Source organism: Ictalurus furcatus, chromosome 1, assembly GCF_023375685.1.
Source record: "Ictalurus furcatus strain D&B chromosome 1, Billie_1.0, whole genome shotgun sequence".
In the NCBI taxonomy this organism is placed as follows: domain Eukaryota; kingdom Metazoa; phylum Chordata; class Actinopteri; order Siluriformes; family Ictaluridae; genus Ictalurus; species Ictalurus furcatus.
In genome coordinates, this window is record NC_071255.1 from 12,619,282 (window position 1) to 12,642,330 (window position 23,049).

Here is a 23,049-nt window from a genome sequence, read left to right on the forward strand (position 1 = left end):
TCACCCTCCATATCCTCCGTTTTCCTTAACTCTCTCAATCCCCTCCATCCTCTCTTCACACAGTCACTTCATTTTTGCTCCCCGTCCGAACGCCCTGGTTTGAGGCCACCCCGCCTCCACTGCTCCCTCCTCCTCCGGGGATGAAGTGTAGTTGCTCAATAGTATTTTGCCTCTTTGCAGCAAAAGCTAGCCTCCTGGCGCTATGACCTCCTAGTGTTCCTGTGCCCATGACAACCCCGGTTCCTTGCATTTCGTTCCATCCCATTCCTCCGGCTCCGCCTCCTCCCAGGTGACCCGACATGGCAACTGTGTTACGCTCTTGCTCCCGGCCCGAGGTCGGGTGTGAGTTCATCTTGATCATGTGATGGCGATCAAGTGAAGGAGTGGCACAGACATTCTGCTGTGATTGAGCCTTTTGGTGGCTCATGCGGGGTAGAGTGGGCACCATGCCCCCTCCCACTGTGTAGTCGCCCATGCCCATGCTCATACCACCCCCACCACCTCCATAATCGACTCCACCCATGCCCACTTCCTCCTCTAGATGATCAGGTGACATCAGCAGCCTCTCCTTAGATTTGCGCAGGGTGTTCTGGGCATTGGAGTTTTGCTGTTTTGCTGCTGCAGCATTCATGGCCTTGTAGTACTGGTGCTGCTGGTTCTTGGAGAGCCGTGATAAGGTGTTGCCATCCCCAAGGGCAAGGAGCTGATCTGTTGATTTGACTCGGCGAGGAGGTTTGGAGAGGGTGTCGTAGTTCTGGTTGGGCTTGGATTCTTTAGGCTCCAAGGGATAGGGGTTAGGGGTATGGCTGGGGGCAGACTGAGGGTGGGGTATGCGGGGACGGGTGGCATGGGTGGGGAGTGTGCCTCTCCCCCCTATTGTATAGTCACCACCCCAAGGCAAGTGGTGCTGTGATGAGTGGAAGGAAGGAGGGGCATTGTTGGGTCTCCGTTTAGTGGTGCAGTATCCTGAATATTCTTCCAGACCTCCTTTTTCTGTGGTTAGGAAAAAGAGCAGATGTTTTCAAGAGTTTACTCATATAGAGACAATCAGAATTGGTTATTTGTACCATTAACAAACAATATTTTAAAACTTATAATGCCTAATGTATTAATGAAAATTGTTTGATTTATTGTTGTGTTGTATACACAATAAAAGCCTAGTGTAATATTTGTCTGTTTGTTTGTTTGTTTATTTACTTTATTCTCTGTGCTAAATTGTGGTGCCAATAAAGTAATACATATTTTTAGCATAATTGTAGCATTTAATCGATTAATAAAATAACAATGGATGGTATCTAGAGGCAACAGCCTAAAATGTAATCATGATGAAACATCACATTTTTCGTATTGTATAGCTGGTTGTATAAAACTTACCTGGCTAAACATTTTGGGAACTCTTTTGGGAACAAAAACAACCAAAATCTCCTTTAAAAAAAAAAAAAAAAAACTAAACACTGCTGGATATTGATTTATACCTTGATATATGTTTTGTTATTTTGAAATGTTCTTGACCTATGGAAATGGTATAGGTCATGATAACATCAATAACACACAGAGTAAAATCATTTGTTCATCTTCAGTAACCACTATATTCTGATCAGTGTCACTGTGGATCCAGAGCCTATCATAGGAACATGTGATGCGGGAATATGCCCTGAATGAAAGTCCATTGCAGGGCGCCATGCGCCCACACACTCACACACTTGTTCACACTAGGGGCAATTTAGCACAGCCAGTCCACCGACTGGTGTATTTTTGGGAGGTGGGTGGAAACCAAAGAACCTGTGAAAATCTGGACATACAGTAACCTGAGTTCAGGATCGACCTTGAAGCTGTGAGGTGGAAATGCTACCTGCTGAGTCACTTGTGCTTCCCACAGTAAAATCTGTGTCATTATATTAATATTACTACACCTTACACACACTGGTACATCAGAAACTAGTTTAACATAGTATCTGTTACTTTAAAACTCGTGATTTCACTGAGTGATGAAAGACTATCTTTTGAAATCCAGATACTTTGGATTAATATACTATGAATTAATATCATATGAATATATTAACCTTAGTGTGATCACTCATAGAAACCCAAGCTGTATCTCTTAATGTCTTACAGTTGTTTAATTGTATCTGCCTAATTCTGTTGTCCTCTAGTTTTGCTACTATTTCTGAATCTCCACATCATACCCGGTTGCAGCCTGATGTCTAGATGCACTTATTGCTATAATGAGGCCTCCATGCTGTAATCTGGCCTCATTAAAATGGCCTTCACAAATATTTAGAGTTCTCTGACATTTTTATCAGCGAACTCTGATACTCACTTAAGTGAAGCCGTGTGTATATAGTTTTAAGCAAACTTGTAGAGTTATGTCCAGTTGTCCTACACTTAAGTGTCCCACAGTACAATAGAACAGCCAAGACCATTTAGTGAGGATGCTCCAATAGACTCACCCAGCCGTTTTAGGGAAGAGTATCTGTTGAGCTCAGGCTTCATGGCAGCCTCATATGAGGGCGGGAGCTGAGCCAGGTTATGAAGCGAGTGGTGAAACGAGGGCTGAGGCTTCATAGCGTTAGTGTGCTTATTGGGTTTCAGTGTTCCACCAGCGGTCATCTGCATGTTGTTCATCCGTGGTGCACGCTCTGTGGACAGCAGCATACCTATTTTAGTTGACAGGCTAATAAATAGCAAAACATGCATTTATGTATGCACAGACTTAATTATTACATTTTTATGTTGTAGTTTTGTTTTTTTCACATGCACATAAACTAATTCCTTAAAGCATTATAGAATGGAGTGTAAAAGTACAGACTTGAGTTGACTTACCAATGGTGGCAGTGTGTTTGGGGCTGGAACCTGAGGTATGGATGAAGTTATGCTGCAGATTTCCCACTAAAACAGTGTAAACCACGACATGTGAGAAAGGGTGCATGCAAGATAAGCAATCTCTGGGTAATTTTGTATCATTAAATTTTGTAATACAGTTAATGGCTCTACTGATTTATCATTGATTTGTCTAAATAAATGACTGCATACTTACACTGTGTAATACTGGTATACTAAAATTATTATATTTTCATTTATTTTTTACAATTTGCAACATTTTTGTTAAAGTTTTACACAAGGATTAAACCTATTCATGTTCAAGTTCAAGTTACCAAAACCTAAACTCTTGACAACACAGAGCATAATAATTAGAACAGTTGGCACGACTTCATCTGTTTTGGGAGTGCCCCCTCATTGTGAACACCCCGGGTGAAATACTGCTGCTGAGATGACTGATGCCATGAGCATCTGTTCCCTGTAAGTGATTGCTTGTAAAGACTCTGTGTTGCACTACAGAATTCTTGCCACATCCATAGCAATAAAGATCATTCTTTGTGCATGACGAGCTTCTGATTCATGACTCAACACAAGACTATATAAGAATATAATGGAATACATACAACTAACTCATTAAGTACTAAAAGATCTCATTAAATTACTGTATCTTCTAAAAGAACTTAAGTAACTGAAAAAGATCAATCTTTTCAAAAGAAAGAAATCATCTGGTCAGTTGTCTCACATCGGTTGTCTTTGCTCTGCAAAGTAGGGTACAGGTTCTTAGGAGGCCGTCCAAGAGTGCCCTCTCCTCCTCCTCCTCCTCCACCTCCACTGCCCAGGGCGACACTGTTGTTTCTTTCTCCCTGTTGGACTGGGCTAGATTGGTGGCGCAGCATGTCCACCAGAGCTCTGAGAGCACAGACAGACGTTCAAAGGAAGAGAGAAAGTAAACCGTTCAGATTACAGGTATGTTGACTTGATCACTGAGCCCTTAAATTAAATATAGCTGTCTTTTCTTACCTGGGCATATTGAGCTCCCTGTTGCGTGCCTGCCGTGAGGCCTTGTTAAAGGCCACCTTGATGGCCACAGCCACAGCAACAGTGAATGAGATTACTCCACCAATGACATATATGGTATTGTTGCTCTGTTCGATGCGACTGAGGTCAGGGTCAGTGAGGTGATGGGGCGGTTTAGTCCCTGGTGGTGGTGTGTTGGCCCATACTGGCGAGTGGTAATTATGGCAGATGTTCTGATCAAGGCGCCGGGTGCGGTCTGGGCAGCAGAAGCGGTAGTGACATGTACCGCAGCAGTAGATAAAGTCATCCTTAGAGCAGTTGAAGGTAAGATCATACTGGCCCATAACATCATAGTAACCACGGCACACATCCACTTCCACCAGTCTGCGTGGAGGTGGGGCCACCTGTGCCGCTCCGAGCGGAGGTCCCAGGGCATCGGCTGTGTTATTTTTAGAAAGCATGACTTGAGCCTGGGGTCTGGGTGGTGTCTCTAGCCATCCCGTCGACCCCTTCCCTCGCCCATTTCCTCTCCCATTTCCTCCACCTCTGGACTGCAGTAGTAAGAATCCCCGGCTACTGGGCCTGGGGCTGGCGGTCGGGGTGCTGGTAGGTCTGATCGGTGCATTTCTGGTTTCAGAGGGATCCGACACACTGGCTGAGGATGTGTTAAGTGGAGCAGCGATTAACAGGAAGAGGAGGATGACACTCGTTCGGGCTCCTGAGGTGGCCATCATCTTTATGTGACTAAAACTACTATTTGCCCTTGCTGACTCAACCCACTGTTCAGTGCAGAATCCTCCTTTAAAACCCCAGTCCTTAACAACGCATGTAAAAATGTAAGTCATGGGTTTCCAACATAAAACGTTTGTATAAACGTCTGTAACTGTACAGTGTTCTGGGAGAAAATACGGGGCGGGTGGGGGGTGGCAGTGATGATAATGTAGTCTCAGACTCCAGGGAAACTCAGATCCTCAATTCTTCAACAGAACATAGGAAGCCTAAGCAACTGGCCTAATGGTTCTCCCTTGAGGCAAAGTAAACTGAGAGACACTCACTTCTCACCTTATCTTAAAATTTTGCTTTAGAAGAAACTAAAGTTGGTTTATGTCTCAAGAATAAAATGGCTTCCTTTATTAAACAAACACTAGTTAGGTAGAGTTATGCTTTTAAAAGGCTTTTTAGTTATATAATAAATGTATGCATGTCCATTTAGCACAACTTAGTATATAATATATTCTCCTTGTTTTGGCACTTATTAAGATGATTTTGCTTAGAAGCAAATGGCAACTGTAAACACCATAAAAATGTAAACTAACGCACTGTCTTTTTTGTCTTCTGTATGACTTCTATACAATTTGGGCACTCTTTATAGTCAACAGTGGCACTTAAGTCATTAGGAATTTCCCTGACCCGTAATACTCCCTGAATGCAATTTTCTTTTAATCATTTGAAACAGTTTAAGAAGCAACTATATTGTTGAGATAATATTAATAATCTAACACTAATATAGGTTTACGTCTTTAGAGGACTACTTATGGTGGTGAAATCTTTGGAATGGTTAAGGTCAGTGTGATGGGGAATCATTTTGACTGCGCAGCCCTTTAAAGGCTTTTCTCACTGGACATCTAACCAATGCTTTTCTGCTCAGAGCAGAGCAGCACACATTTTACCTGCTTATTTCAAAAATGGTGCTTCTACTATTTGTGCGAAGGAGTGCAATGGTGTGGATGAAATAAAACATATGAATCCCTTTATCTCTAAGAAATCAACTATTTCTTACTAAAACAATTTACACATAGTAATTCCTTACTTAGTAGTTTACAGATATCTGCTGTTGAAATGCGTACTGCTTATTTAAAAATGTAAAAAAAATAAAATAAAAAATAAAAAAGTAAACACTTATTTCACTTATTTGAAATGAAATTGGGAAAACTGAAAAAGAAAATGTTCTTTCTGTTCAAATGTTGGTTCTCTCACTTGAATTGTCTGAAGAACCTCACTTTATTTGAAATCAGCACTCGGTTTGGGTGCGACAACAGATTTGTTGAGCCACGTCTTCAGCAAGAAAAAGGAACCTTTAGAAACATTTGATGCATGTAAACAGTAAAAACTACACTGAAATCCCAATTTTCAATCCTTTTGAATGCCGATTGGTTGGCTTTGGAATCTGATGATCCGTATCAGCGTTGCTGTTTTCTCAGGGTAGTGTGACGAGCTTCTGAAATACAGAACAAATAAGTTGATTACAGACACATCCTAGACAGACAGACATACATATACAGGCGTTAATGCAAGACTGTGGATCGTGGCCATATTTTCACTGCACAACCACAGCCAAATACAATGTAGGTATACTGTACAATAGTAATAAAACACTGGGTAAATTAACGACTAATTAACAGATTCAAGAAGCAAAGCAACAGATACATTTGTTCCTTGCTAAATTCATGAGCAGAAAAATGATAATGCATGCTTTGTGAAAAGCCTTTCAAGCATTTCAAAGCCCATTAAGGATAATTAGTGTTCAGTTGATTATCCTGAAGACTATATCACAAACATTGCAGGGGTAAATTCCAGTATACGCCTGGAGACAAGAAAAGGAATGGTGCATAATAGTTGTGCTGCATGGTGCAGGGAAGGGTAATGGCGGTTTGTTTAATGTGTTACTATGTGCCAGTGTGAGTCAGAGGCATTGAGAGGTCTGAATAGTAGCGATGATCTGAACAAGCAGTGATCAATTCCTTTCATAAGGCACATGATGAGGCTGCTTGTGGGTGCGTTATTATACGTGTCAGTATGTTTATGGCTGTGCATGTGCATGCGTGTGAAAAAAAGAGAGAGAGCAAGAGAGAAAGAGAGTGAGCGAGAGTACGAGAGAGAGAGTTTCTGCTGCTCCTGAGATGTCTAAATTGTATCTGATTTTTTGGGGGGTGGAGGGGTTGCATTTTCAGGGCAGAAAATAAGAGGAATAGGAATAGGAGGAATAAGAGCGAGTAAGATAAATGCAGCAGGAACAAACAGAGCCAGAGGTATGGCAGAAAAGCTCTGTGTGTGGTGATGGTGAAATGCATGTGCAAGTGTGTGGGAGTTCAGCGAGTGGGTGGCAGAGAAGAAGAGCTTTCTGTGACACCGCTTACCAGCACACACATGCACACATAGTATACAGCATGGTATGTTCATGCAGCATGTACCGAGCAACTAGAAAACACATTCAAGCCACACACCAAAACAATCCACAATGAAACAATATTCGGCAACACACGCAGTGAAATGAAGCACAGAGCCATATGCACGTCAACTGAGGAATGTATATACAGGTGCTGCTACAGACGCACAGTGCTTTTGTTTTATCACTTCTGTATTAATTTCTTTATTGCTGTTTGTTACAATTTAATTAAACCATCCCTGCCAAATGCACTCTTGCTACTCTCACCAGTCTTATCTCATCGCTTAGGTAGAGTGATTTAGTTCATTTGCCTGTAATTACTCCTTGTGTATAATATATAAAATATAATAAAAATATATAAAATAGGGATGGGCAATATGGTGAAAATATCAAATCATGACACTTCATATGTAGGATTGCTAACAAATAAGCAGCAGAACAGTACTGTTTCATGTTTCATTTAAAAACCTATAGGTTCCGTGATACTATTATTAACATCTTAGTTACTATTAACATATTACTATTAACTATTAACATTCAAGCCTTTTTTGTTTTACTCTTGATAATTACAACTCATGGAAATCAAAAGTCCAGTATCTCAAAATATTAGAATAAAGAATTTATAATACAGAAATGTCGACTTTCTGAAAAGTATGTTAATTTATGCACTTGATACTTGGTCGGGGCTTTAATCCTTTTGCACGAATTACTGCATCAATGCGGCGAGGCATGGAGGCAATCAGCCTGTGGCACTGCTGAGGTGTTATGGAAGCCCAGGTTACTTTGATAGCGGCCTTCAGCTCGTCTGTATTGCTGGGTCTGGTGTCTCTCATAGATTCTCTATGGGGTTCAGGTCAGGCGAGTTGGCTGGCCCATCAAGCACAGTAATACCATGCTCAGCAAACCAGTTACTAGTAGTTTTGGCACTGTGGGCAGGTGCCAAGTCCTGCTGGGAAAGGAAATCATCTCCATAAAGCTTGGCAGAATGTCTAAAATCTCCTGGTAGACGCCGCATTGACTCTCGACTTGAGAAAACACAGTGGACCAGCACCAGCAGATGACATGAAACCCCAAATCATCACTGACTGTAGAAACTTCACACTGGACTTCAAGCAACTTAAATTCTGTGCCTCTCCACTCTTCTCCAGACTCTGGGACCTTGATTTCCAAATGAAATGTAAAATTTACTTTCATCTGAAAAGAGGACTTTGGACCATTGAGCAACGGTCCAGTTCTTTTTCTCCTTAGACCAGGAAAGACGCTTCAGAAGTTGTCTCTGGTTCAGGAGCGGCTTGACACTAGGAATGCGACACTACAACATTTCTGTATTATAAATTCTTTATTCTGATATTTTCAGATACTGGATTTTTTATTTCCATGAGCTGTAAGCCATAATCAAGATTAAAATAAAAAAAAGGCTTGAAATATTTAACTTTTCCATATTCTAATTTTTTAGATGCACCTATATATACATATATACTCAGCAAAAAAATCCAAATAGGCTTTACAGATCTTTATTGGAAAGGGTTTAAACGAGGTTTTTCATGCTTGTTCAATGAACCATAACCACTTATTGCACATGCACCTGTGGAACAGTCCTTAAGACACGAACAGTTTACAGGTGTTATGCAATTAAGGTAACAGTTACAATAAGTTAGGAACCTAAAGAGACCTTTCTACTGACTCTGAAAAACACCAGAAGACAGATGTCTAGTGTTCCTGCTCACCTGCGTGAACATGCCACAGGCCTGCTGCAGGGAGGCATGAGGACTGCAGATGTGGCCAGAGCAATAAACTACAATGTCTGTAATGTAAGACGCCTAAGACAGTGCTACAGGGAGACAGGAAGGACAGCTGATCGTCCTTGCAGTGGAAAATCACCATGTGTCCCCCCCCAGACGTGATCGAGAACTTGTGAATGCTTTGGAGGAAGAGTGGAGTAACATCTCACAGCAAGATCTGACAAATCTGGTGCAGTCCATGAGGATGAGCTGCACTGTAGTACTTAAAGCAGCTGGTGAACCCACCACATACTGACTGTTTCTTTTAATACTGACCCCCCCTTTATTCAGAGACTCATTATTCCGTTTCTGTTCATCAAATGTCTGTGAAACTCACAAAATAAAAGCAGTTGAATGTGAGAGGACGTATATTTTTTGCTGAGTATATATATATATATATATATATATATATATATATATATATATATATATATATATATACACACAGTACTGTGCAAAAGATTTAGGCACCCTATTTTTTTAGTACAAACTTTTGTTACAGATTTTTATTTTACGGCTTCTACATTATCGAGTCAGTACAAAAAACATTTTAGATTCCCAAACATTTGTTTTCTAGTACAAAATTAAATGTTACAGAAAAATATTTGTATGTTATTAAAGAAAGCAGCATATTACGTAAGAGACAACAAAAAAAACCACAATGAAGGCTGCTGGATTTTGCTGCAAAAATAAGAAGCAAAATCTCCAGAAGAGCCGTGGCTGGTTCTGCAAGATGCTCAATAAAACTTACAGCTCATTTCCTTATAAAATTACACTAATTGTACCGGAGACTACTATTTTTATTATTATTTTTTTTTGTCACTCCATATATTGACTTTGTTTCATTTACTATTGCTTACTGCTCTTTACAGTATTTTTTTTTTGTAGAAACATTTAATTTCCTTTCACACACACGCACACACATACTGCATGTGTGTTTCTATTTCACTAATTGTTCCCATTTGTTGCATCTTTAGTCACAAATCCTAAACACGTTCACATAAACAAAGCACTAAACAAAGGTTCACACTATTTATCCAGCATTTCAGAGCAAAGCAGGCCGTCTCCATGGTCAAGCACTGCTCTTTTTACCCTATTTGTCCCTGATTCACAAATGTCTGTGCACTCAACAATGCTGTCCATTTAGTAATCAGATATTCCGACTATCGATGAAGTGGCCCAAGCTGAGAACACATGCTCTCTTATTAAATAGACCAGCCTATTTTAGGCTTAGTGATCCATTCAGTAGCCATAGGATATCCATGAATGTAAATAATGTTATTCTGTCCTTTTATGTGTAGCATGTTATAAACCTTAGCACTAGGCAAAGGTAGGAAACTGCCTTGGGCCCCCAGAAGCCAAGGGCCCCCTAAAAATGCATATTACATATTTTTATATTATTATTGCTAAATAATATATGCTAAAAATTCAAATATCGATGTTAAAACACTGGATAGGTTCCCGTTCCTATATTTTGCCCAGGGCCCCCTGGTAGTGCTTCGTAGATACTTTACATGCAGTCATAAACTATTATGCAATTAGGGTTTATTTACACTTTATTTTGCTCAAATGCCATTGTTTTAAAACAATGCTATCCTATTGGGGACTTTTAGACTTTATTCCTGTGAAATTGTGAAACTATCTGTAACTAAACAGTTAATGTAATCGTACATAATGTCCCAATATGTCTGTATCTTTTTTTTTTTTATTCCATTACAACACTCAGTGGAAATCTGATCTCTCATATACAATAATGATCTGAACTCAGGCACTCACATTTAATCTAATCCAACGTGCTAATAAAGAAACGGCTCACATGAGAATTTAAATCTGCGTTGCTTTTCATTTATGTGTCTCTACCGATTTTACTTACTTAATCAAGACACAAATGTGATTTAGGGTCCTTGTTGACTTCCTTTGTATTTGTATTGTGCTAAAACTACATTTGAGAAGACTGTCTTTTTTAAGTCTTTATCCACTGTAATTCACAGCTACATTTATGATCAGCTGTACTTCCTAATGACTAAACTGTTGAGGTGCTGTGTATCACTGACACTTATGCAGGGTTGTCATTTTAATTCATTCTCATTCTAAATGATTGCTGTAGTGCTCTATTAATTCAACGACTGAGTCCATTGATCCACTGAAATCAAAGCTAGCACAACTGCATGTGCACAAGTACATGCTTGCATTCAAGGCATAAACTGTTCACAGCTAAGTATTTGGTGCACAATGTACAACATATACAGTATTTAGTTTATGGTATGTAAGTCGGCATGTGTCATGTGTGTAATCCATGTAATATTTTTTTTAAAAACAAAAAAAAACAACAACTTAGTCAATTATATTCCTGAAATCCTGTTTTTTTCTCATGAAGAGTAAATCATAGAGAAATGGCGCTAAAATGCGTAGGCCATTTCGACACCTTAGAAGCTATGTGGAACAGTTCACCCTTCTCTGTAAACTGGATTAGCCTTTCTTATGCACAGTACCCGTCAGCAAGAGACTGTGGGCGATTTGAGAGAGATGTGCCACTGAAGACGTGGCGCATTGACAAAGAGTTTCCAGAACACTGCGACTGCCGAGTTTATCAAGGAGCGACGATCAGACCATCAGATTCCACTGCAGCAGTGTGAAATGTTGGCGTTCTCTTTATTCCAATCTACTAAACAGCACATCTGTTTTGGACATTCTCTCCTTTTTCTCTCCATTGCTCCCACCCTTAATTTCTCCCTCACTTTCTCCCGCTCTCTCTCTCTCTCTCTCTCTTTATGATATTCAGTGCGTGGGTTGAGGCAGCTAGCTCTCTCTCTCAGAATAGCACTGCAGCAGTTCATACTTGTGTGGAGGGAAAGACGGAGAAAGAGAATGACAGAGAGGACAAGAAGACCTTTGTTTCCCCTCTGAGGTGTCTTTCCTTTTGGAAGACACACTCTTCCCCATTTTTTGCACAGCACCACCGGTTTTACTTCGGCTTTGCACGGATGTGATGTTATTGGTAGTTGCATAATATGCAAGTTTCTTTAGTTAGTCCCCAACAGAAGTCATCTATGTTGACACTTTGGCAGTGGCATTAGGTTCCAGTGCAGGGTGCCAGTGCAGTCACAGGGACATTTGCAAATGGGTTGCTTGGCATTCAGTGTCCCTTATCTCACCATTCAAATCATCGGCCAAATGACGGAATTATTTCACGCCATGCGCTCACTTGTACAAAATGCTTTCAGAAGCATTCGTGAAGCCATTTCCATAGAAATATATGGATAAGGATCTGTCTGATTGGGTTGCATAAGAGATCAAATACATTGACTGTAAGACATTGCAGAAGCAAGGGTTGAGTGAATCACGCTGTCTACACTTGACTGGCATTGATGTGAGATAACTCTTCATCTGGTGGGAGTAGAGGGCAGTGGTGCAAATTGTGTAGGACAGCATGAGTCTGTGTTTGTGTGTCTGTGTGTGTGCATGTGTGTGAGAGAGCGAGAGAGAGATCGAGCAAGAGAGAGAGAGAGACAGACAGACAGACAGAGAATGTTCAGGTCAGGAAATGTTTTTCTCTTTTCGTTTGCACTGGACAGGCCTAACATAGACATTTCCTTAAGAAACAAAGGTGCAGAGCAAAATTCCACAACTTTTCCCTTAGCGCACAGTCAAATAACCAGTGTTGAATAAACACCTACAGCGTTAACAATGTGGCCTCACCTTTCTTTAATGTACACTGTAGGGATCAATTTAACGCTGGCAATTTGGGTGTGTATAAAGAGAAAGCGTTCAGAAAGCGTTTTTCATAGATTTTATCCAGACACATAGCACACAGATGACACATTCAACAGTCAGTGAGATATGCAGCTCCACAGGCATGATGCATGAGTGCAATGCGAGTGCAGAACTGAGCAGAGGCGCTTTCTCTGCAGTGATGTGAGCTTCATCCATTACTGGTCACGCAGATGGCTCTACCTTAAGTGAAAAGAATTGATTAGTAGTTATACATGTCTTACACTGGCTGAAGAGTAGCACTGAGCATCTAGTACTGGGCGAGTAGGTGGGCATGAGAGCCAGTGAGGCTGCACCGAATGGCCGCCTGCGTCGGCGTCAATACATGTGTGGATAAAGTAGCTGTTGCGGCTTCACTACTCTTTTACATGGATGTCTGGATTCTTCATCGCTTCTCTGCATACTGGAACAAAAAGTCCAATCAACAGCGTTCTGCTTCTCAGCACCTGACTACACCCTGAGGAAATAATGGTTGCTGTAGTGATATGGGGAAATGAAAGCAAACGCAGAGGCAAGAAATTAAAATAAATAAATAAATAAATAAATAAAATTAAAAAAAAGATTCAAAGTCCTTTGGATTGATAGTACAAAAAAAATGTCAAGTGCAAAGGTTAACTTGGTGACTTACCTGAGTTACCTTATGTTCTCTCTATGGAGAGATGCTGAACCTCTTCGCATTGCGTTCCTCAACATTACATTGCATTTTTAACCCTGAAAACACGACGCACTCTGATTGTTTTTCCCCCACACATGCTAATAAAACTTGTCTTGGGGAGAGAGAGAGAGAGCGAGAGGAAGGAAAAAAATCTAAACATTTCTGCTCACCTGTTTACAACACGGTTTCCTTCTTATCTAGCCAGCGTAGCTGCCTCCATGTCCGTGCTGAATGATGAAGGCTGAAATGACGCCTGTACACATCCCTGACAAGCGATTTTAAAACTTAGCTCTAGAGCTTTAACTGTTTTTTACATGAAGTTATGGCACTGCGAAGGTATTCCGAGGGAAAAAAGCTCCACATTGTTTCCTCGGCGGATTTAAGAAGGCAAAATAACGCAGTTTTGAGTCGTGGTCTAAAACTGCTGACGCGCTTTAACAGTGTTTTTGTCGCTGAGCGTTAGAGAGATACTCCTTCAGGTGGCGTTAGCTCGACGCAGCGCAGCTGTATATAGCCTGGTGTGTAGCGTTACACAGGAGCAGTGGCGGAATGAAGCGGTGCTGCTCTCATACACACAGGTCCACTGGACTCAGCAATGCGGTTTAATTCTCTTCCATGGCGCGCTCAATAAATGCTCGATAAAACCCGCTTCTGCATCGTTTTGCCTGTTTCCTATCTCTCACGCTTTTTTTCAGCGAACATGGCTGGCAAAGCAGTTGGGGGAAGGGGGGAGTGAAGGAGGGGGGGCGCGGTTGCCACAGCAACGGTGTCATTTCACTGGTGACCGTCTCGGGATGATGGAGGACCTGGACTGTAAAGAAATAATAAATAATCTATACCTATAATCAAGAGACGTATTTTCTTAACACAGTGGACAAATACTCCGTTTAGTTGCTCAATGTGCATGATTGGCGTTTTTGGCGTCTCGCGTCGTGTTTCCCCCTTCCCAAACCACAGCAAGCAAACATCTAAGTGGCCATGATGTTTTCTCCTATTTAAAAAAAAAAAAAAAAAAGTAATGTAGTAATTTGATGTGATGTGCGCCATAACGACGCTACCAACAATATCCAAACCAAACAGGTTGCAAGTAGCGAATCGTTTACATTGAATGCGCAAAGTGTCAAATTGATTCATCCTTAAAATAATGTTTTAAAGAAACAGACTGGTAAAAGCTTGCAGCATATATATATATATATACAGCAAAAAAAAATGAACGTCCTCTCACATTTAGCTGCTTTTATTTCCAGCAAAATTTCTTAACATGTGTAAATATTTGTATTAACATAAAAAGATTCAACAACTGAGACCTAAACTGAACGAGTTTCACAGACATTTGACAAACAGAAACGGAATAATGAGTCCCTGAATAAAGGGGGGGTTGGGGTCAATATTAAAAGTAACAGTCAGTATGTGGTGTGTCCTCCAGCTGCTTTAAGTACTACAGTGCATCTCATCCTCATGGACTGCACCAGATTTGTCAGATCTTGCTGTGAGATGTTACTCCACTCTTCCACCAAGGCATTAGCAAGTTCTCGATCACGTCTGGGGGGACACATGGTAATTTTCCACTGCAAGGACGATCAGCTGTCTTTCCTGTCTCCATGTAGTACTGTCTTAGGCGTCTTACGTTACAGACATTGTAGTTTATTGCTCTGGACACATCTGCAGTCCTCATGTCTACCCTGCAGAAGGCCTGTGGCATGTTCACGCAGGTGAGCAGGAACACTAGACATCTGTCTTCTGGTGTTTTTCAGAGTCAGTAGAAAGGTCTCTTTAGTGTCCTAAGTTGCTGTAACTCTGACCTTAATTGCCTAACACCTGTAAACTGTTCGTGTCTTAAGGACTGTTCCACAGGTGCATGTGCAATAATTGTTTATGGTTCATTGAACAAGCATGAAAAACATCATTTAAACCCTTTCCAATAAAGATCTGTAAAGCTTATTTGGATTTTACAAAATTACCTTTAAAATACAGTCTCCGTTTGCTGAGTCGCCTTTTGCTGATCCTTTAAGGATAATAAATAGGCTACAGAAGATTTGTGATGTCATCAAAAATAAAAGTCAACAGAAACCTGATGACTGGTTCCGCTTGCTGCTAAAAGGACATCACAGATAACGGTCGTTCATGTCCACATTCAGCACCACGGACAGCGCGAGACTGAGTTTAAACGTAGGGAAAAGACAGACAACAAATTGAATCCCTGTGTTCCCGCGCGCACATACTGTAATAAAGTTTGCAAATTAATGAAAACGCAAATGAATGAATGACACATTAAGTTGTGACTTCCTTTCCACGGAGCCACCACGCTCACACGCGCGCGCGCGCCCTCGCACGCGTCTGTGAGCAGAAGATCAGAAAATAAATCAGCCACCGTGCAGTTTGAGTTAAAAAAAAAAAAAAGAAAGAAAGAAAGAAAAAAAACCTACAAACAATAATAAGGTTCTTGGTAGGCACAGCACGGCGGGGGAGAAACAGCAGCCTTGTTGCTGTGTGTGCTGCTCTCAGTCAGGTCCGCTCAGGTCAGTGAGGCGCTCTCAGTGAGAGGCTCGTCGCGCGCCGCTTCTGCGCTCTTTCCACTTTCATTTTTTCCCCTCGCTAATATGACCGACATGTTTTATTAATTCGGGGCCTCAGAATCCTTCGATTTCGGTGTCGTTAAGGCAAAACCCTCCCCCAGTCTGAGTTTTTTTGCTTCCCACAGACAGTAATTAGGCAGTGCGCTAGTCTGCTATTCCTATACAGGTGGGTGGGCCGCTGTTCGGGTCTCTCTCTCTCTCTCTCTCTCTCTCTCTCTCTCTCTCAGAGAAAGCGCTCAGCCGTTTCTAAGCGCCATAAATTACAGCCTGCGATCACACACACTCTGGAGATCAGCACGCCACACAAAATCAAGATGTAGAACACAACCGAAAAGTCGCTAAATGCAGCAAATTAATCATTTTTTTTCTACTAATATCACCATAATTATTTTTGCCTGATGGGAAAAACAGGCTGCTAGGCTATAGCATAAATCAATGAAAGGGCTGTTGTTTTAACATTAGGCTACTACAACAGCGAGTTCACTAGGCCTATTAAATCAGTAAATAAAAGAAAAGATTTATTTCAAGAGCTAATTGATTGTCTAAGAGGCTGTTCGTGGTGCATTAGCAGAAAGAATGGTTCAGAGGTTACAGTTTCCCCAGTCCTGGGCTTGTGATAGCTACCTCAACTAAATCCTAACTGAATCCAGTGACAGTGGTCCTTATTCATCAAAGTTACAGTCAAATCCATAGGCAGTTCTGGACCCTATTTATCCAACACCCTTGAAAATAAAGGTTCCAATTACAACCAAAAAGGCCTTTTCAGCCTGATGCCATAGGAGAAGACATTTAAGTTTCATTTAAGTACACACACACACACACACACACACACACACACACACACACACACCAAATAGCAGCCCTGGTGTCCTGTAGGACAACCAAGGACTCTGTCCCAGGCTCGGGTCGTGTGAGGGCCAAGGAAGGTTTAACAAACCATTGCCACACTGCCAGAATAAATATGCAGAATAAACCCATCTGAAATATGTCCATTTGATCAAACTATGATGGTTACAACAAAGTAGGCATATTGATCATATGCAAATCATCAGATAAGTGAATATTTCCCCTATTTTGTAAAATGGTTTGTTCTGATGTGGTTTCATTCTAAGAGCTGCCACTTTAACTTTCACAACTAATTTCAGACATTTTCTTAAGAAAATATTTTCCTAAAAAGCTTTTGCTAAGCTGCAACAAAGTGTTCAAAAATAAGTGTCAGTTCTCAATCAGCTGCTGTGATTGTGATGATGAGAAAGCAAGTACTCAAGTGGCATAGACTAGCTACGTTAGCTAAATAAGGCTAATGAGTCTTGTTAAAAATGTACTTCAAGGAAAATGGCTGGCAATTAGTCCTGCTGTGACGGTCCTTTAATAAGTCTACTACAGTGAACAACCAATTTAGTCCTTCCATTTAGTCCTTGTGTGTGTGTGTTTGTGTATATATACATATACATATATACATTCATATATACATTCCAATACATGTTAATCCAGTGTCATTGTTACAAGCTATTGCTTACAATAGCTTCAGTTTGCTCTGAAATGAGTCAGAGGATTTAAAAAGTTGAGATTCTGTAGCACATAATAAGCAACACAAAATGTTTTACTGAGCATCCATGCTAATGGCATGATAACATTGTGATGGTTTACTTAAAATGTTTTAATTTGTTTTATCAATAATGTACTATTAATTTATAATTTGTGTAAGAGGGCTGTAGGCTACTTTCACAATATGACAATGCCACAATATCAGAAAACTTTTTTTTATTCAACATCCTGCCCAAAATTCCAAAAATTCCATAGGGGTGAATGTTGTGGGATGCAATTAACATGTCATATAACAGATGCCTCATTGGGCGGGGGGGGGGGGGGGGGGGGGGTGTCAAGCATGAAATGTTAAATGGATTCACAGGTAATGTGTGATTGTAGTGGGCTGGGACAGGCAAGAATATTGTTTTCTAAGTGCTGCAGACACATTTTATTTATGTTTTAAGTTATATACCTGAAACATGCAAACAGATTGCTGTGAGGGACACATATGTTTAAAATGTTGTTTACCTTTACTTTCCATACATAGTATTTATGGACTATCAGTATGAAATAAATGACACTCCAATTGAGCAATCACTCCATGACTTTACTTTTATACCATATGTTTTGAATACAGCATTTGTATACTGTTTTGGTGGCCCAAATACTTTGGTGGGTACTTCTGAATTTTTGTTAGTGTTGATGTTTCTCGTTTTCTGTAATGGGAGTACCAGTGGAAACTGATGAAATTTGATTTTGAGCCCTGCGCATCTCAGCAGAAAAATCATTTACCAATCAATCAAGTCAGTGCTTTATCAAAGACATTATTGAAGTATAAACAATGTACTGAATAATTTGTAGTACATTTAAGTGTCCGTAGTGTATGAATGGGTGTGTGAATGTGTGTGTGAGATTGTGCCTTGCAATGGATTGACACCCCGTCCAGGGTGTCCCCCGGTTTGTACCCCATGCCCCCTGGGATAAGCTCCAGGTTCCTTGCAACCCAGTAAGGATAAGTGGTACAGAAAATGGATGGATGAATGGATTTGTTGCACATCTAGCATTTCTCAGTTCTGTCCTGCAGCTACATTTTGCAAAAATAATTTTTTTTCAAGGGGCACAGTGGCTTAGTGGTTAGCACGTTTGCCTCACACCCCCAGGTTTGAGGGTTCAATTCCTGCTGCGGTGTTCTGTGTGCATGTTCTCCCCATGCTTCGGGGACTTCCTCTGGGTACTCCAAAGATATGCGTTGTAGGCTGATTGGCATGTCTAAAAGTGTCCGCAGTGTACGAACAGGTGTGTGAATGTGTATGTGGTTGTGCTCTGCAATGGATTGGTACCCTGTCCAGGGTGTCCCCCACCTTGTGTCCCATGCCCCCTGGGATAGACTCCAGCTTCCCCACAACCCAGAAAGGACAATAAGTACAGAAAATGGATGGATGAACTTTTTTTCATTATATCATTTAGTTAAACAGTCATCCAAAATATTTGGTGTTTAAAGTGACCAGTCAGATTGCTTAAACATAGATTGAGGCATCAGAATCACAGGGTGACTAGCTTTCTCAATTAATCTAAACTATATGACCAAAATTAGGTGTTTACCTGACCATCACACCCATATGTGGTTCCTCCCCAAACTGTTGCCACAAAGTTGGAAGCACACAATTGTATAGAAGGTATGCTGTAACTTTACAATTTTCCTTCAGTGGAACTAAGGAACAAAAACATGATCCAGCATGATAATGCCCATGTACACAAAGTGAGATCCATGAAGACATGCTTTGACAAGGTTGGTGTGGAAAAATTCGAGTGACCCGCACAAAGTCCTGACCTCAACCCCACTGAACGCCTTTGGGATAAACTGGAATGTCGGCTATGCACCAGACCTCCTCACCCAACATCGGTGCATGGCCTCATTAATGCTCCTGTGTTTGAATGATCACAAATCCCCACAACCATTCTCCAAAATCTAGTGGAAATCCTTCCCAGAAGAGTGGAGGTTATTATAACAGCAAAGGGGGAACTAAATCTAGAATGGGATTTTTAACAAGCACATATGGGTGTGATGGTCAGATGTCCACATACTTTTAGCCATGTAGTGTAACTTCCCACCAATGAATCATGTGGCCTGTTTCAGTGTTAGGGAACTCGACTTGTGGTGACTTGTGGTGCTTGATGGTCCAAATGAACCATGAGAGTGGTCCATTTGGCTATGCTGGTTTTTACTTTCTGAAACCTATAAATTTCTCTCAATATCTTTTTTGGCTGAAGGCCCAGAGAGCAAGCGTGGCAGATTTGGCATAGTTGATTTACATGTGTCTTTCAGTGTGGACTGTGCCAACCACACTTGGCACCTTGCATAAATCAGAATAGCAGAGAGCAGCACTGTGTCCTGGCCAAGGTATCTCACTGCTAGGAGTAAGGTTTCATTCAGCTTTGTAGCAATCATTCCAATGCAAGCAACAAAATGGCTAACAAATTACCATTCACAATGCAATATAGTAAGATCTCAACCAAATGTAATAGTACATCTGCATTCGGAGCTTGGGTAGCATACGGTATTGTGCAAAAGTCTTAGGCACATGCAAAAGAATGCTGTAAAGCAAATATGCCTTCAGAAATTATGAAATTACACATGTAATTTTTTTAAATACTATAAAGAGTAGTAAACAGTAATAAACTAACCAGTGTCAGTATTTGATATGACAACCCTTTGCTCTTTAAAAACAAAATTAGTAGTCTCAAGTAGAATTTGTGCAGTTTGATTTTAAGGAAACTAGCTCATAAGTTTTAATGAGGATCTTGGAGAATCTGCCAGAATTCTTCTGAAGACTCATTTGCTTTTTTTCCCCTGCAAAACCCAGAAGCCTTCATTATGTCCTTTGTCTGAGAAGTGATTTGTTACATAATATATTTATTTTGTTGCTGACATACAAACATTTTTCTGTAGCATTTCATTTTTTGTTGGAAAAATAGTGTTTGGAAATATAAAATGTTCATTTATTAATTTTTTTATGGACATTTTTTATCCTAAAAAAAGGTTGTCTAAGATTTTTGCACAGTACAGTACATCTGGACGCAATGCTTCATCCAGTAAAACCACCAGCAAAACCGAACAAGTGTCAATGCCAGACACATCGCCTAGGCCAATCTGCCTGAAACTAACCATTTTAGCTAAGGTGCCTGCATTGGTCTATAACCTCCTTTAACATTCTCAAAGTCCTTACACTGTTGGACAGTGAGGTCCTTCATGACCTGTACCTTGTGAAAGACTGCATTCAGGGCTATGGGCTGCACGTCATCACTGAGCTCCCAATTTGTACTGCTGCCAGACATCACCAACGCAGACATTCACCATCGCGGGTCAACTTGGAACAATCTCTCATACATAGTCATGGACAAGTTTTTCAGTATGGCACATTAGTCACTTTGAGCTGAAGTTGTATATAGTGGAGACCTGATTACAGTCGAGGTCATAAGTTTAGATATGCCTTGCAGAATCTGCTAAATGTTCATCATTTTAAAAAAGAGGGATCATAAAAGTGTATTTAGTTTTTTTATTTAGTTCTGCCCTGAATAAGCTATTTCACATAACAGATGTTTGCATATAGTCCACAAGACACAATAATAACTTAATTTACACAAATGAACCAGTTAGAATGCTTACATATGCTTGATTCTTATGTTGTTACCTGGATGATCAACGACTGTGTTTATGTTTTGTGAGAGTTGTTCATGAGTCCCTTGTTTGTCCTGAGCAGTTAAACTGCCCACTGTTCTTCACAAAAATCCTCCAGGTCCTGTACATTCTTCGCTTTTCCAGCATCTTCTGCATATTTGACTCATTTCCATCACTGACTATATGATTCTGAGATCCATGTTTTCACACTGAGGACAACTGTGGGACTCGTACACAACTATTACAAAAGGTGCAAACATTCACTGATGCTCAAGAAGGCAACACGATACACTAAGAGCCAGGGAGATGTAAATTTTTGAACAGGATGATCAGTGTAAACTGTTATTATTTTTGTTTAAAAGTCTTATTTTTTCTATTAGTACTGCCCTTCAGAAACTACATAAGATATTTATGTTTCCCAGAGGACAAAACAATGTATTTTATCCATTTGCTATTATTTACTCTGTCATTTGAAAACTGTCATTTTTAAATGACCAAAAAGTGGAGAAAATTTTTTTATTGCACGCTATAAAGAATTGTACTGGGGCACTCTGTGGCATGCTGCATCCATATCAGGTGAGGCAAGTCAACAGTACAGTCCTTTTTTTAGTGCTAAAAAGCATGAAGCGTGGTGGTGTAATTTACTTAAGCTCAGTTGATTTGACTGCATCTGAAAGACACCACTATAGCAGTTATGCAGGGTTTTTCTTTAGCACTAAAATGAAGACTGATCTTCACTCAAAACAAACACAAAATGAGCCAGCATTTCACAAAACTAAAAGCTAAATGCCCTAGGAATGAGCAGCAGTCGAATATGGCTGTATTGCAGTCCTGGCAGGGTATCAGCCAGGAAAATTCCCAGCATCTGCTGATGTCTTTGGGTCAAAGCCTTCAGACACGTGTCCTCTCCAGATGGTCTGCAACAAAGTAGTGAACAGGACAAGCACAGAATTAATTCTTATTACTAGCACAATAGTTGTAATAGAATAATCCTACAGGGGTAAGACATTTTTAAATTGTGGTGGAAATGAAGGCAGATAAGCCGGAGGGATGTTCAGCACTGTAAAATCACCTATTTTTATTTTTTAGGAAATAGCATACATTAATGAGGTATAATCCTACTGCTTGACATTTCAACTCTGATTGTGTCAGCTGCAGCCTAGAGTCAGGGGTCTCAGAAAACTCTAAACTGTCATATGGTACAATTTAAAGGTGAGCTTCCCCTTTAAGATACAGTGAGGGTATTTGTACTCCAGGTGGTTTTTTTTCCTTCAGATTTTCTTATTTGCATTGTAATTAGATATGATGTTATTATTATTATTGTATGCTTTGCAGTACAATTCCTTCCATTATCTATTAACTTCTCATTTAAGGTGACATTATATATATATATATATATATATATATATATATATATATATATATATATATATATATATATATATATATATATAAAAATATATATATATATATATATATATATATAAATATATATATATATATATATATATATATAAATATATATATATATATATATATATATATATATATATATATATAAAGCAAATCAAACAAATTTCAACAACAAATCAAATCTACTTGCCTGCATATTTAGACTATACATTTTGAAATGACTGAAATAAAAATATAGCTTAGTATATCTGAACAATGACAAAGGGCACAGTGGCTTAATGGTTAGCAGTTTGCCTCACACCTTCCGGGGTTAGGGGTTTGAATCCTGCCTAAACTCCGTGTGCGCAAAGTTTGCATGTTCTTCCCGTGCTTCGGGGGTTTCCTCTGGGCACTCCTGTTTCCTCCCACACTCCAAAGACATGCTGGTAGGCATTTCCAAATTGTCCGTAGTGTGCATGTGTGTGTGTGAGATTATGCCCTGCGATGCGATGGCTTGACACCCCATCCTGGGTGTTCCCAGGGATAGGCTCCATGCTCCCCTGTGTACGATAAGTGGTATGGATGGATGGACAAAGGAATTATTTACAGATCTGCCACTCATGCATTACTAAGTTATAACAAATATACCAGCTCAGCATATG

At 40.2% G+C, this 23,049-nt stretch overlaps 1 protein-coding gene across 4 annotated transcripts; it reads right to left on the reverse strand.

Annotated features, from left to right (window-relative positions):
* Positions 1-51: 51 nt before the first annotated feature.
* On the reverse strand, positions 52-15,975 carry LOC128608496 (protein shisa-7). Of its 4 annotated transcripts, none has more exons than XM_053626278.1 (6): positions 15,637-15,975; positions 3,841-6,055; positions 3,563-3,729; positions 2,824-2,889; positions 2,451-2,639; positions 52-993 (listed from the first exon to the last, which is right to left on the reverse strand). In XM_053626278.1, exons 2-6 carry the CDS (start codon positions 4,680-4,682, stop codon positions 56-58), a joined length of 2,202 nt encoding a protein of 733 aa, XP_053482253.1. In that variant the 5' UTR covers positions 4,683-6,055; positions 15,637-15,975; the 3' UTR covers positions 52-55. The 4 variants fall into 4 exon arrangements, with proteins under 4 accessions (XP_053482253.1, XP_053482237.1, XP_053482228.1 ...); XM_053626262.1 differs by lacking the exon at positions 15,637-15,975 and adding an exon at positions 13,184-13,499; XM_053626253.1 differs by lacking the exon at positions 15,637-15,975 and adding an exon at positions 13,381-13,483.
* Between the last annotated feature and the right edge of the window lie 7,074 nt (positions 15,976-23,049).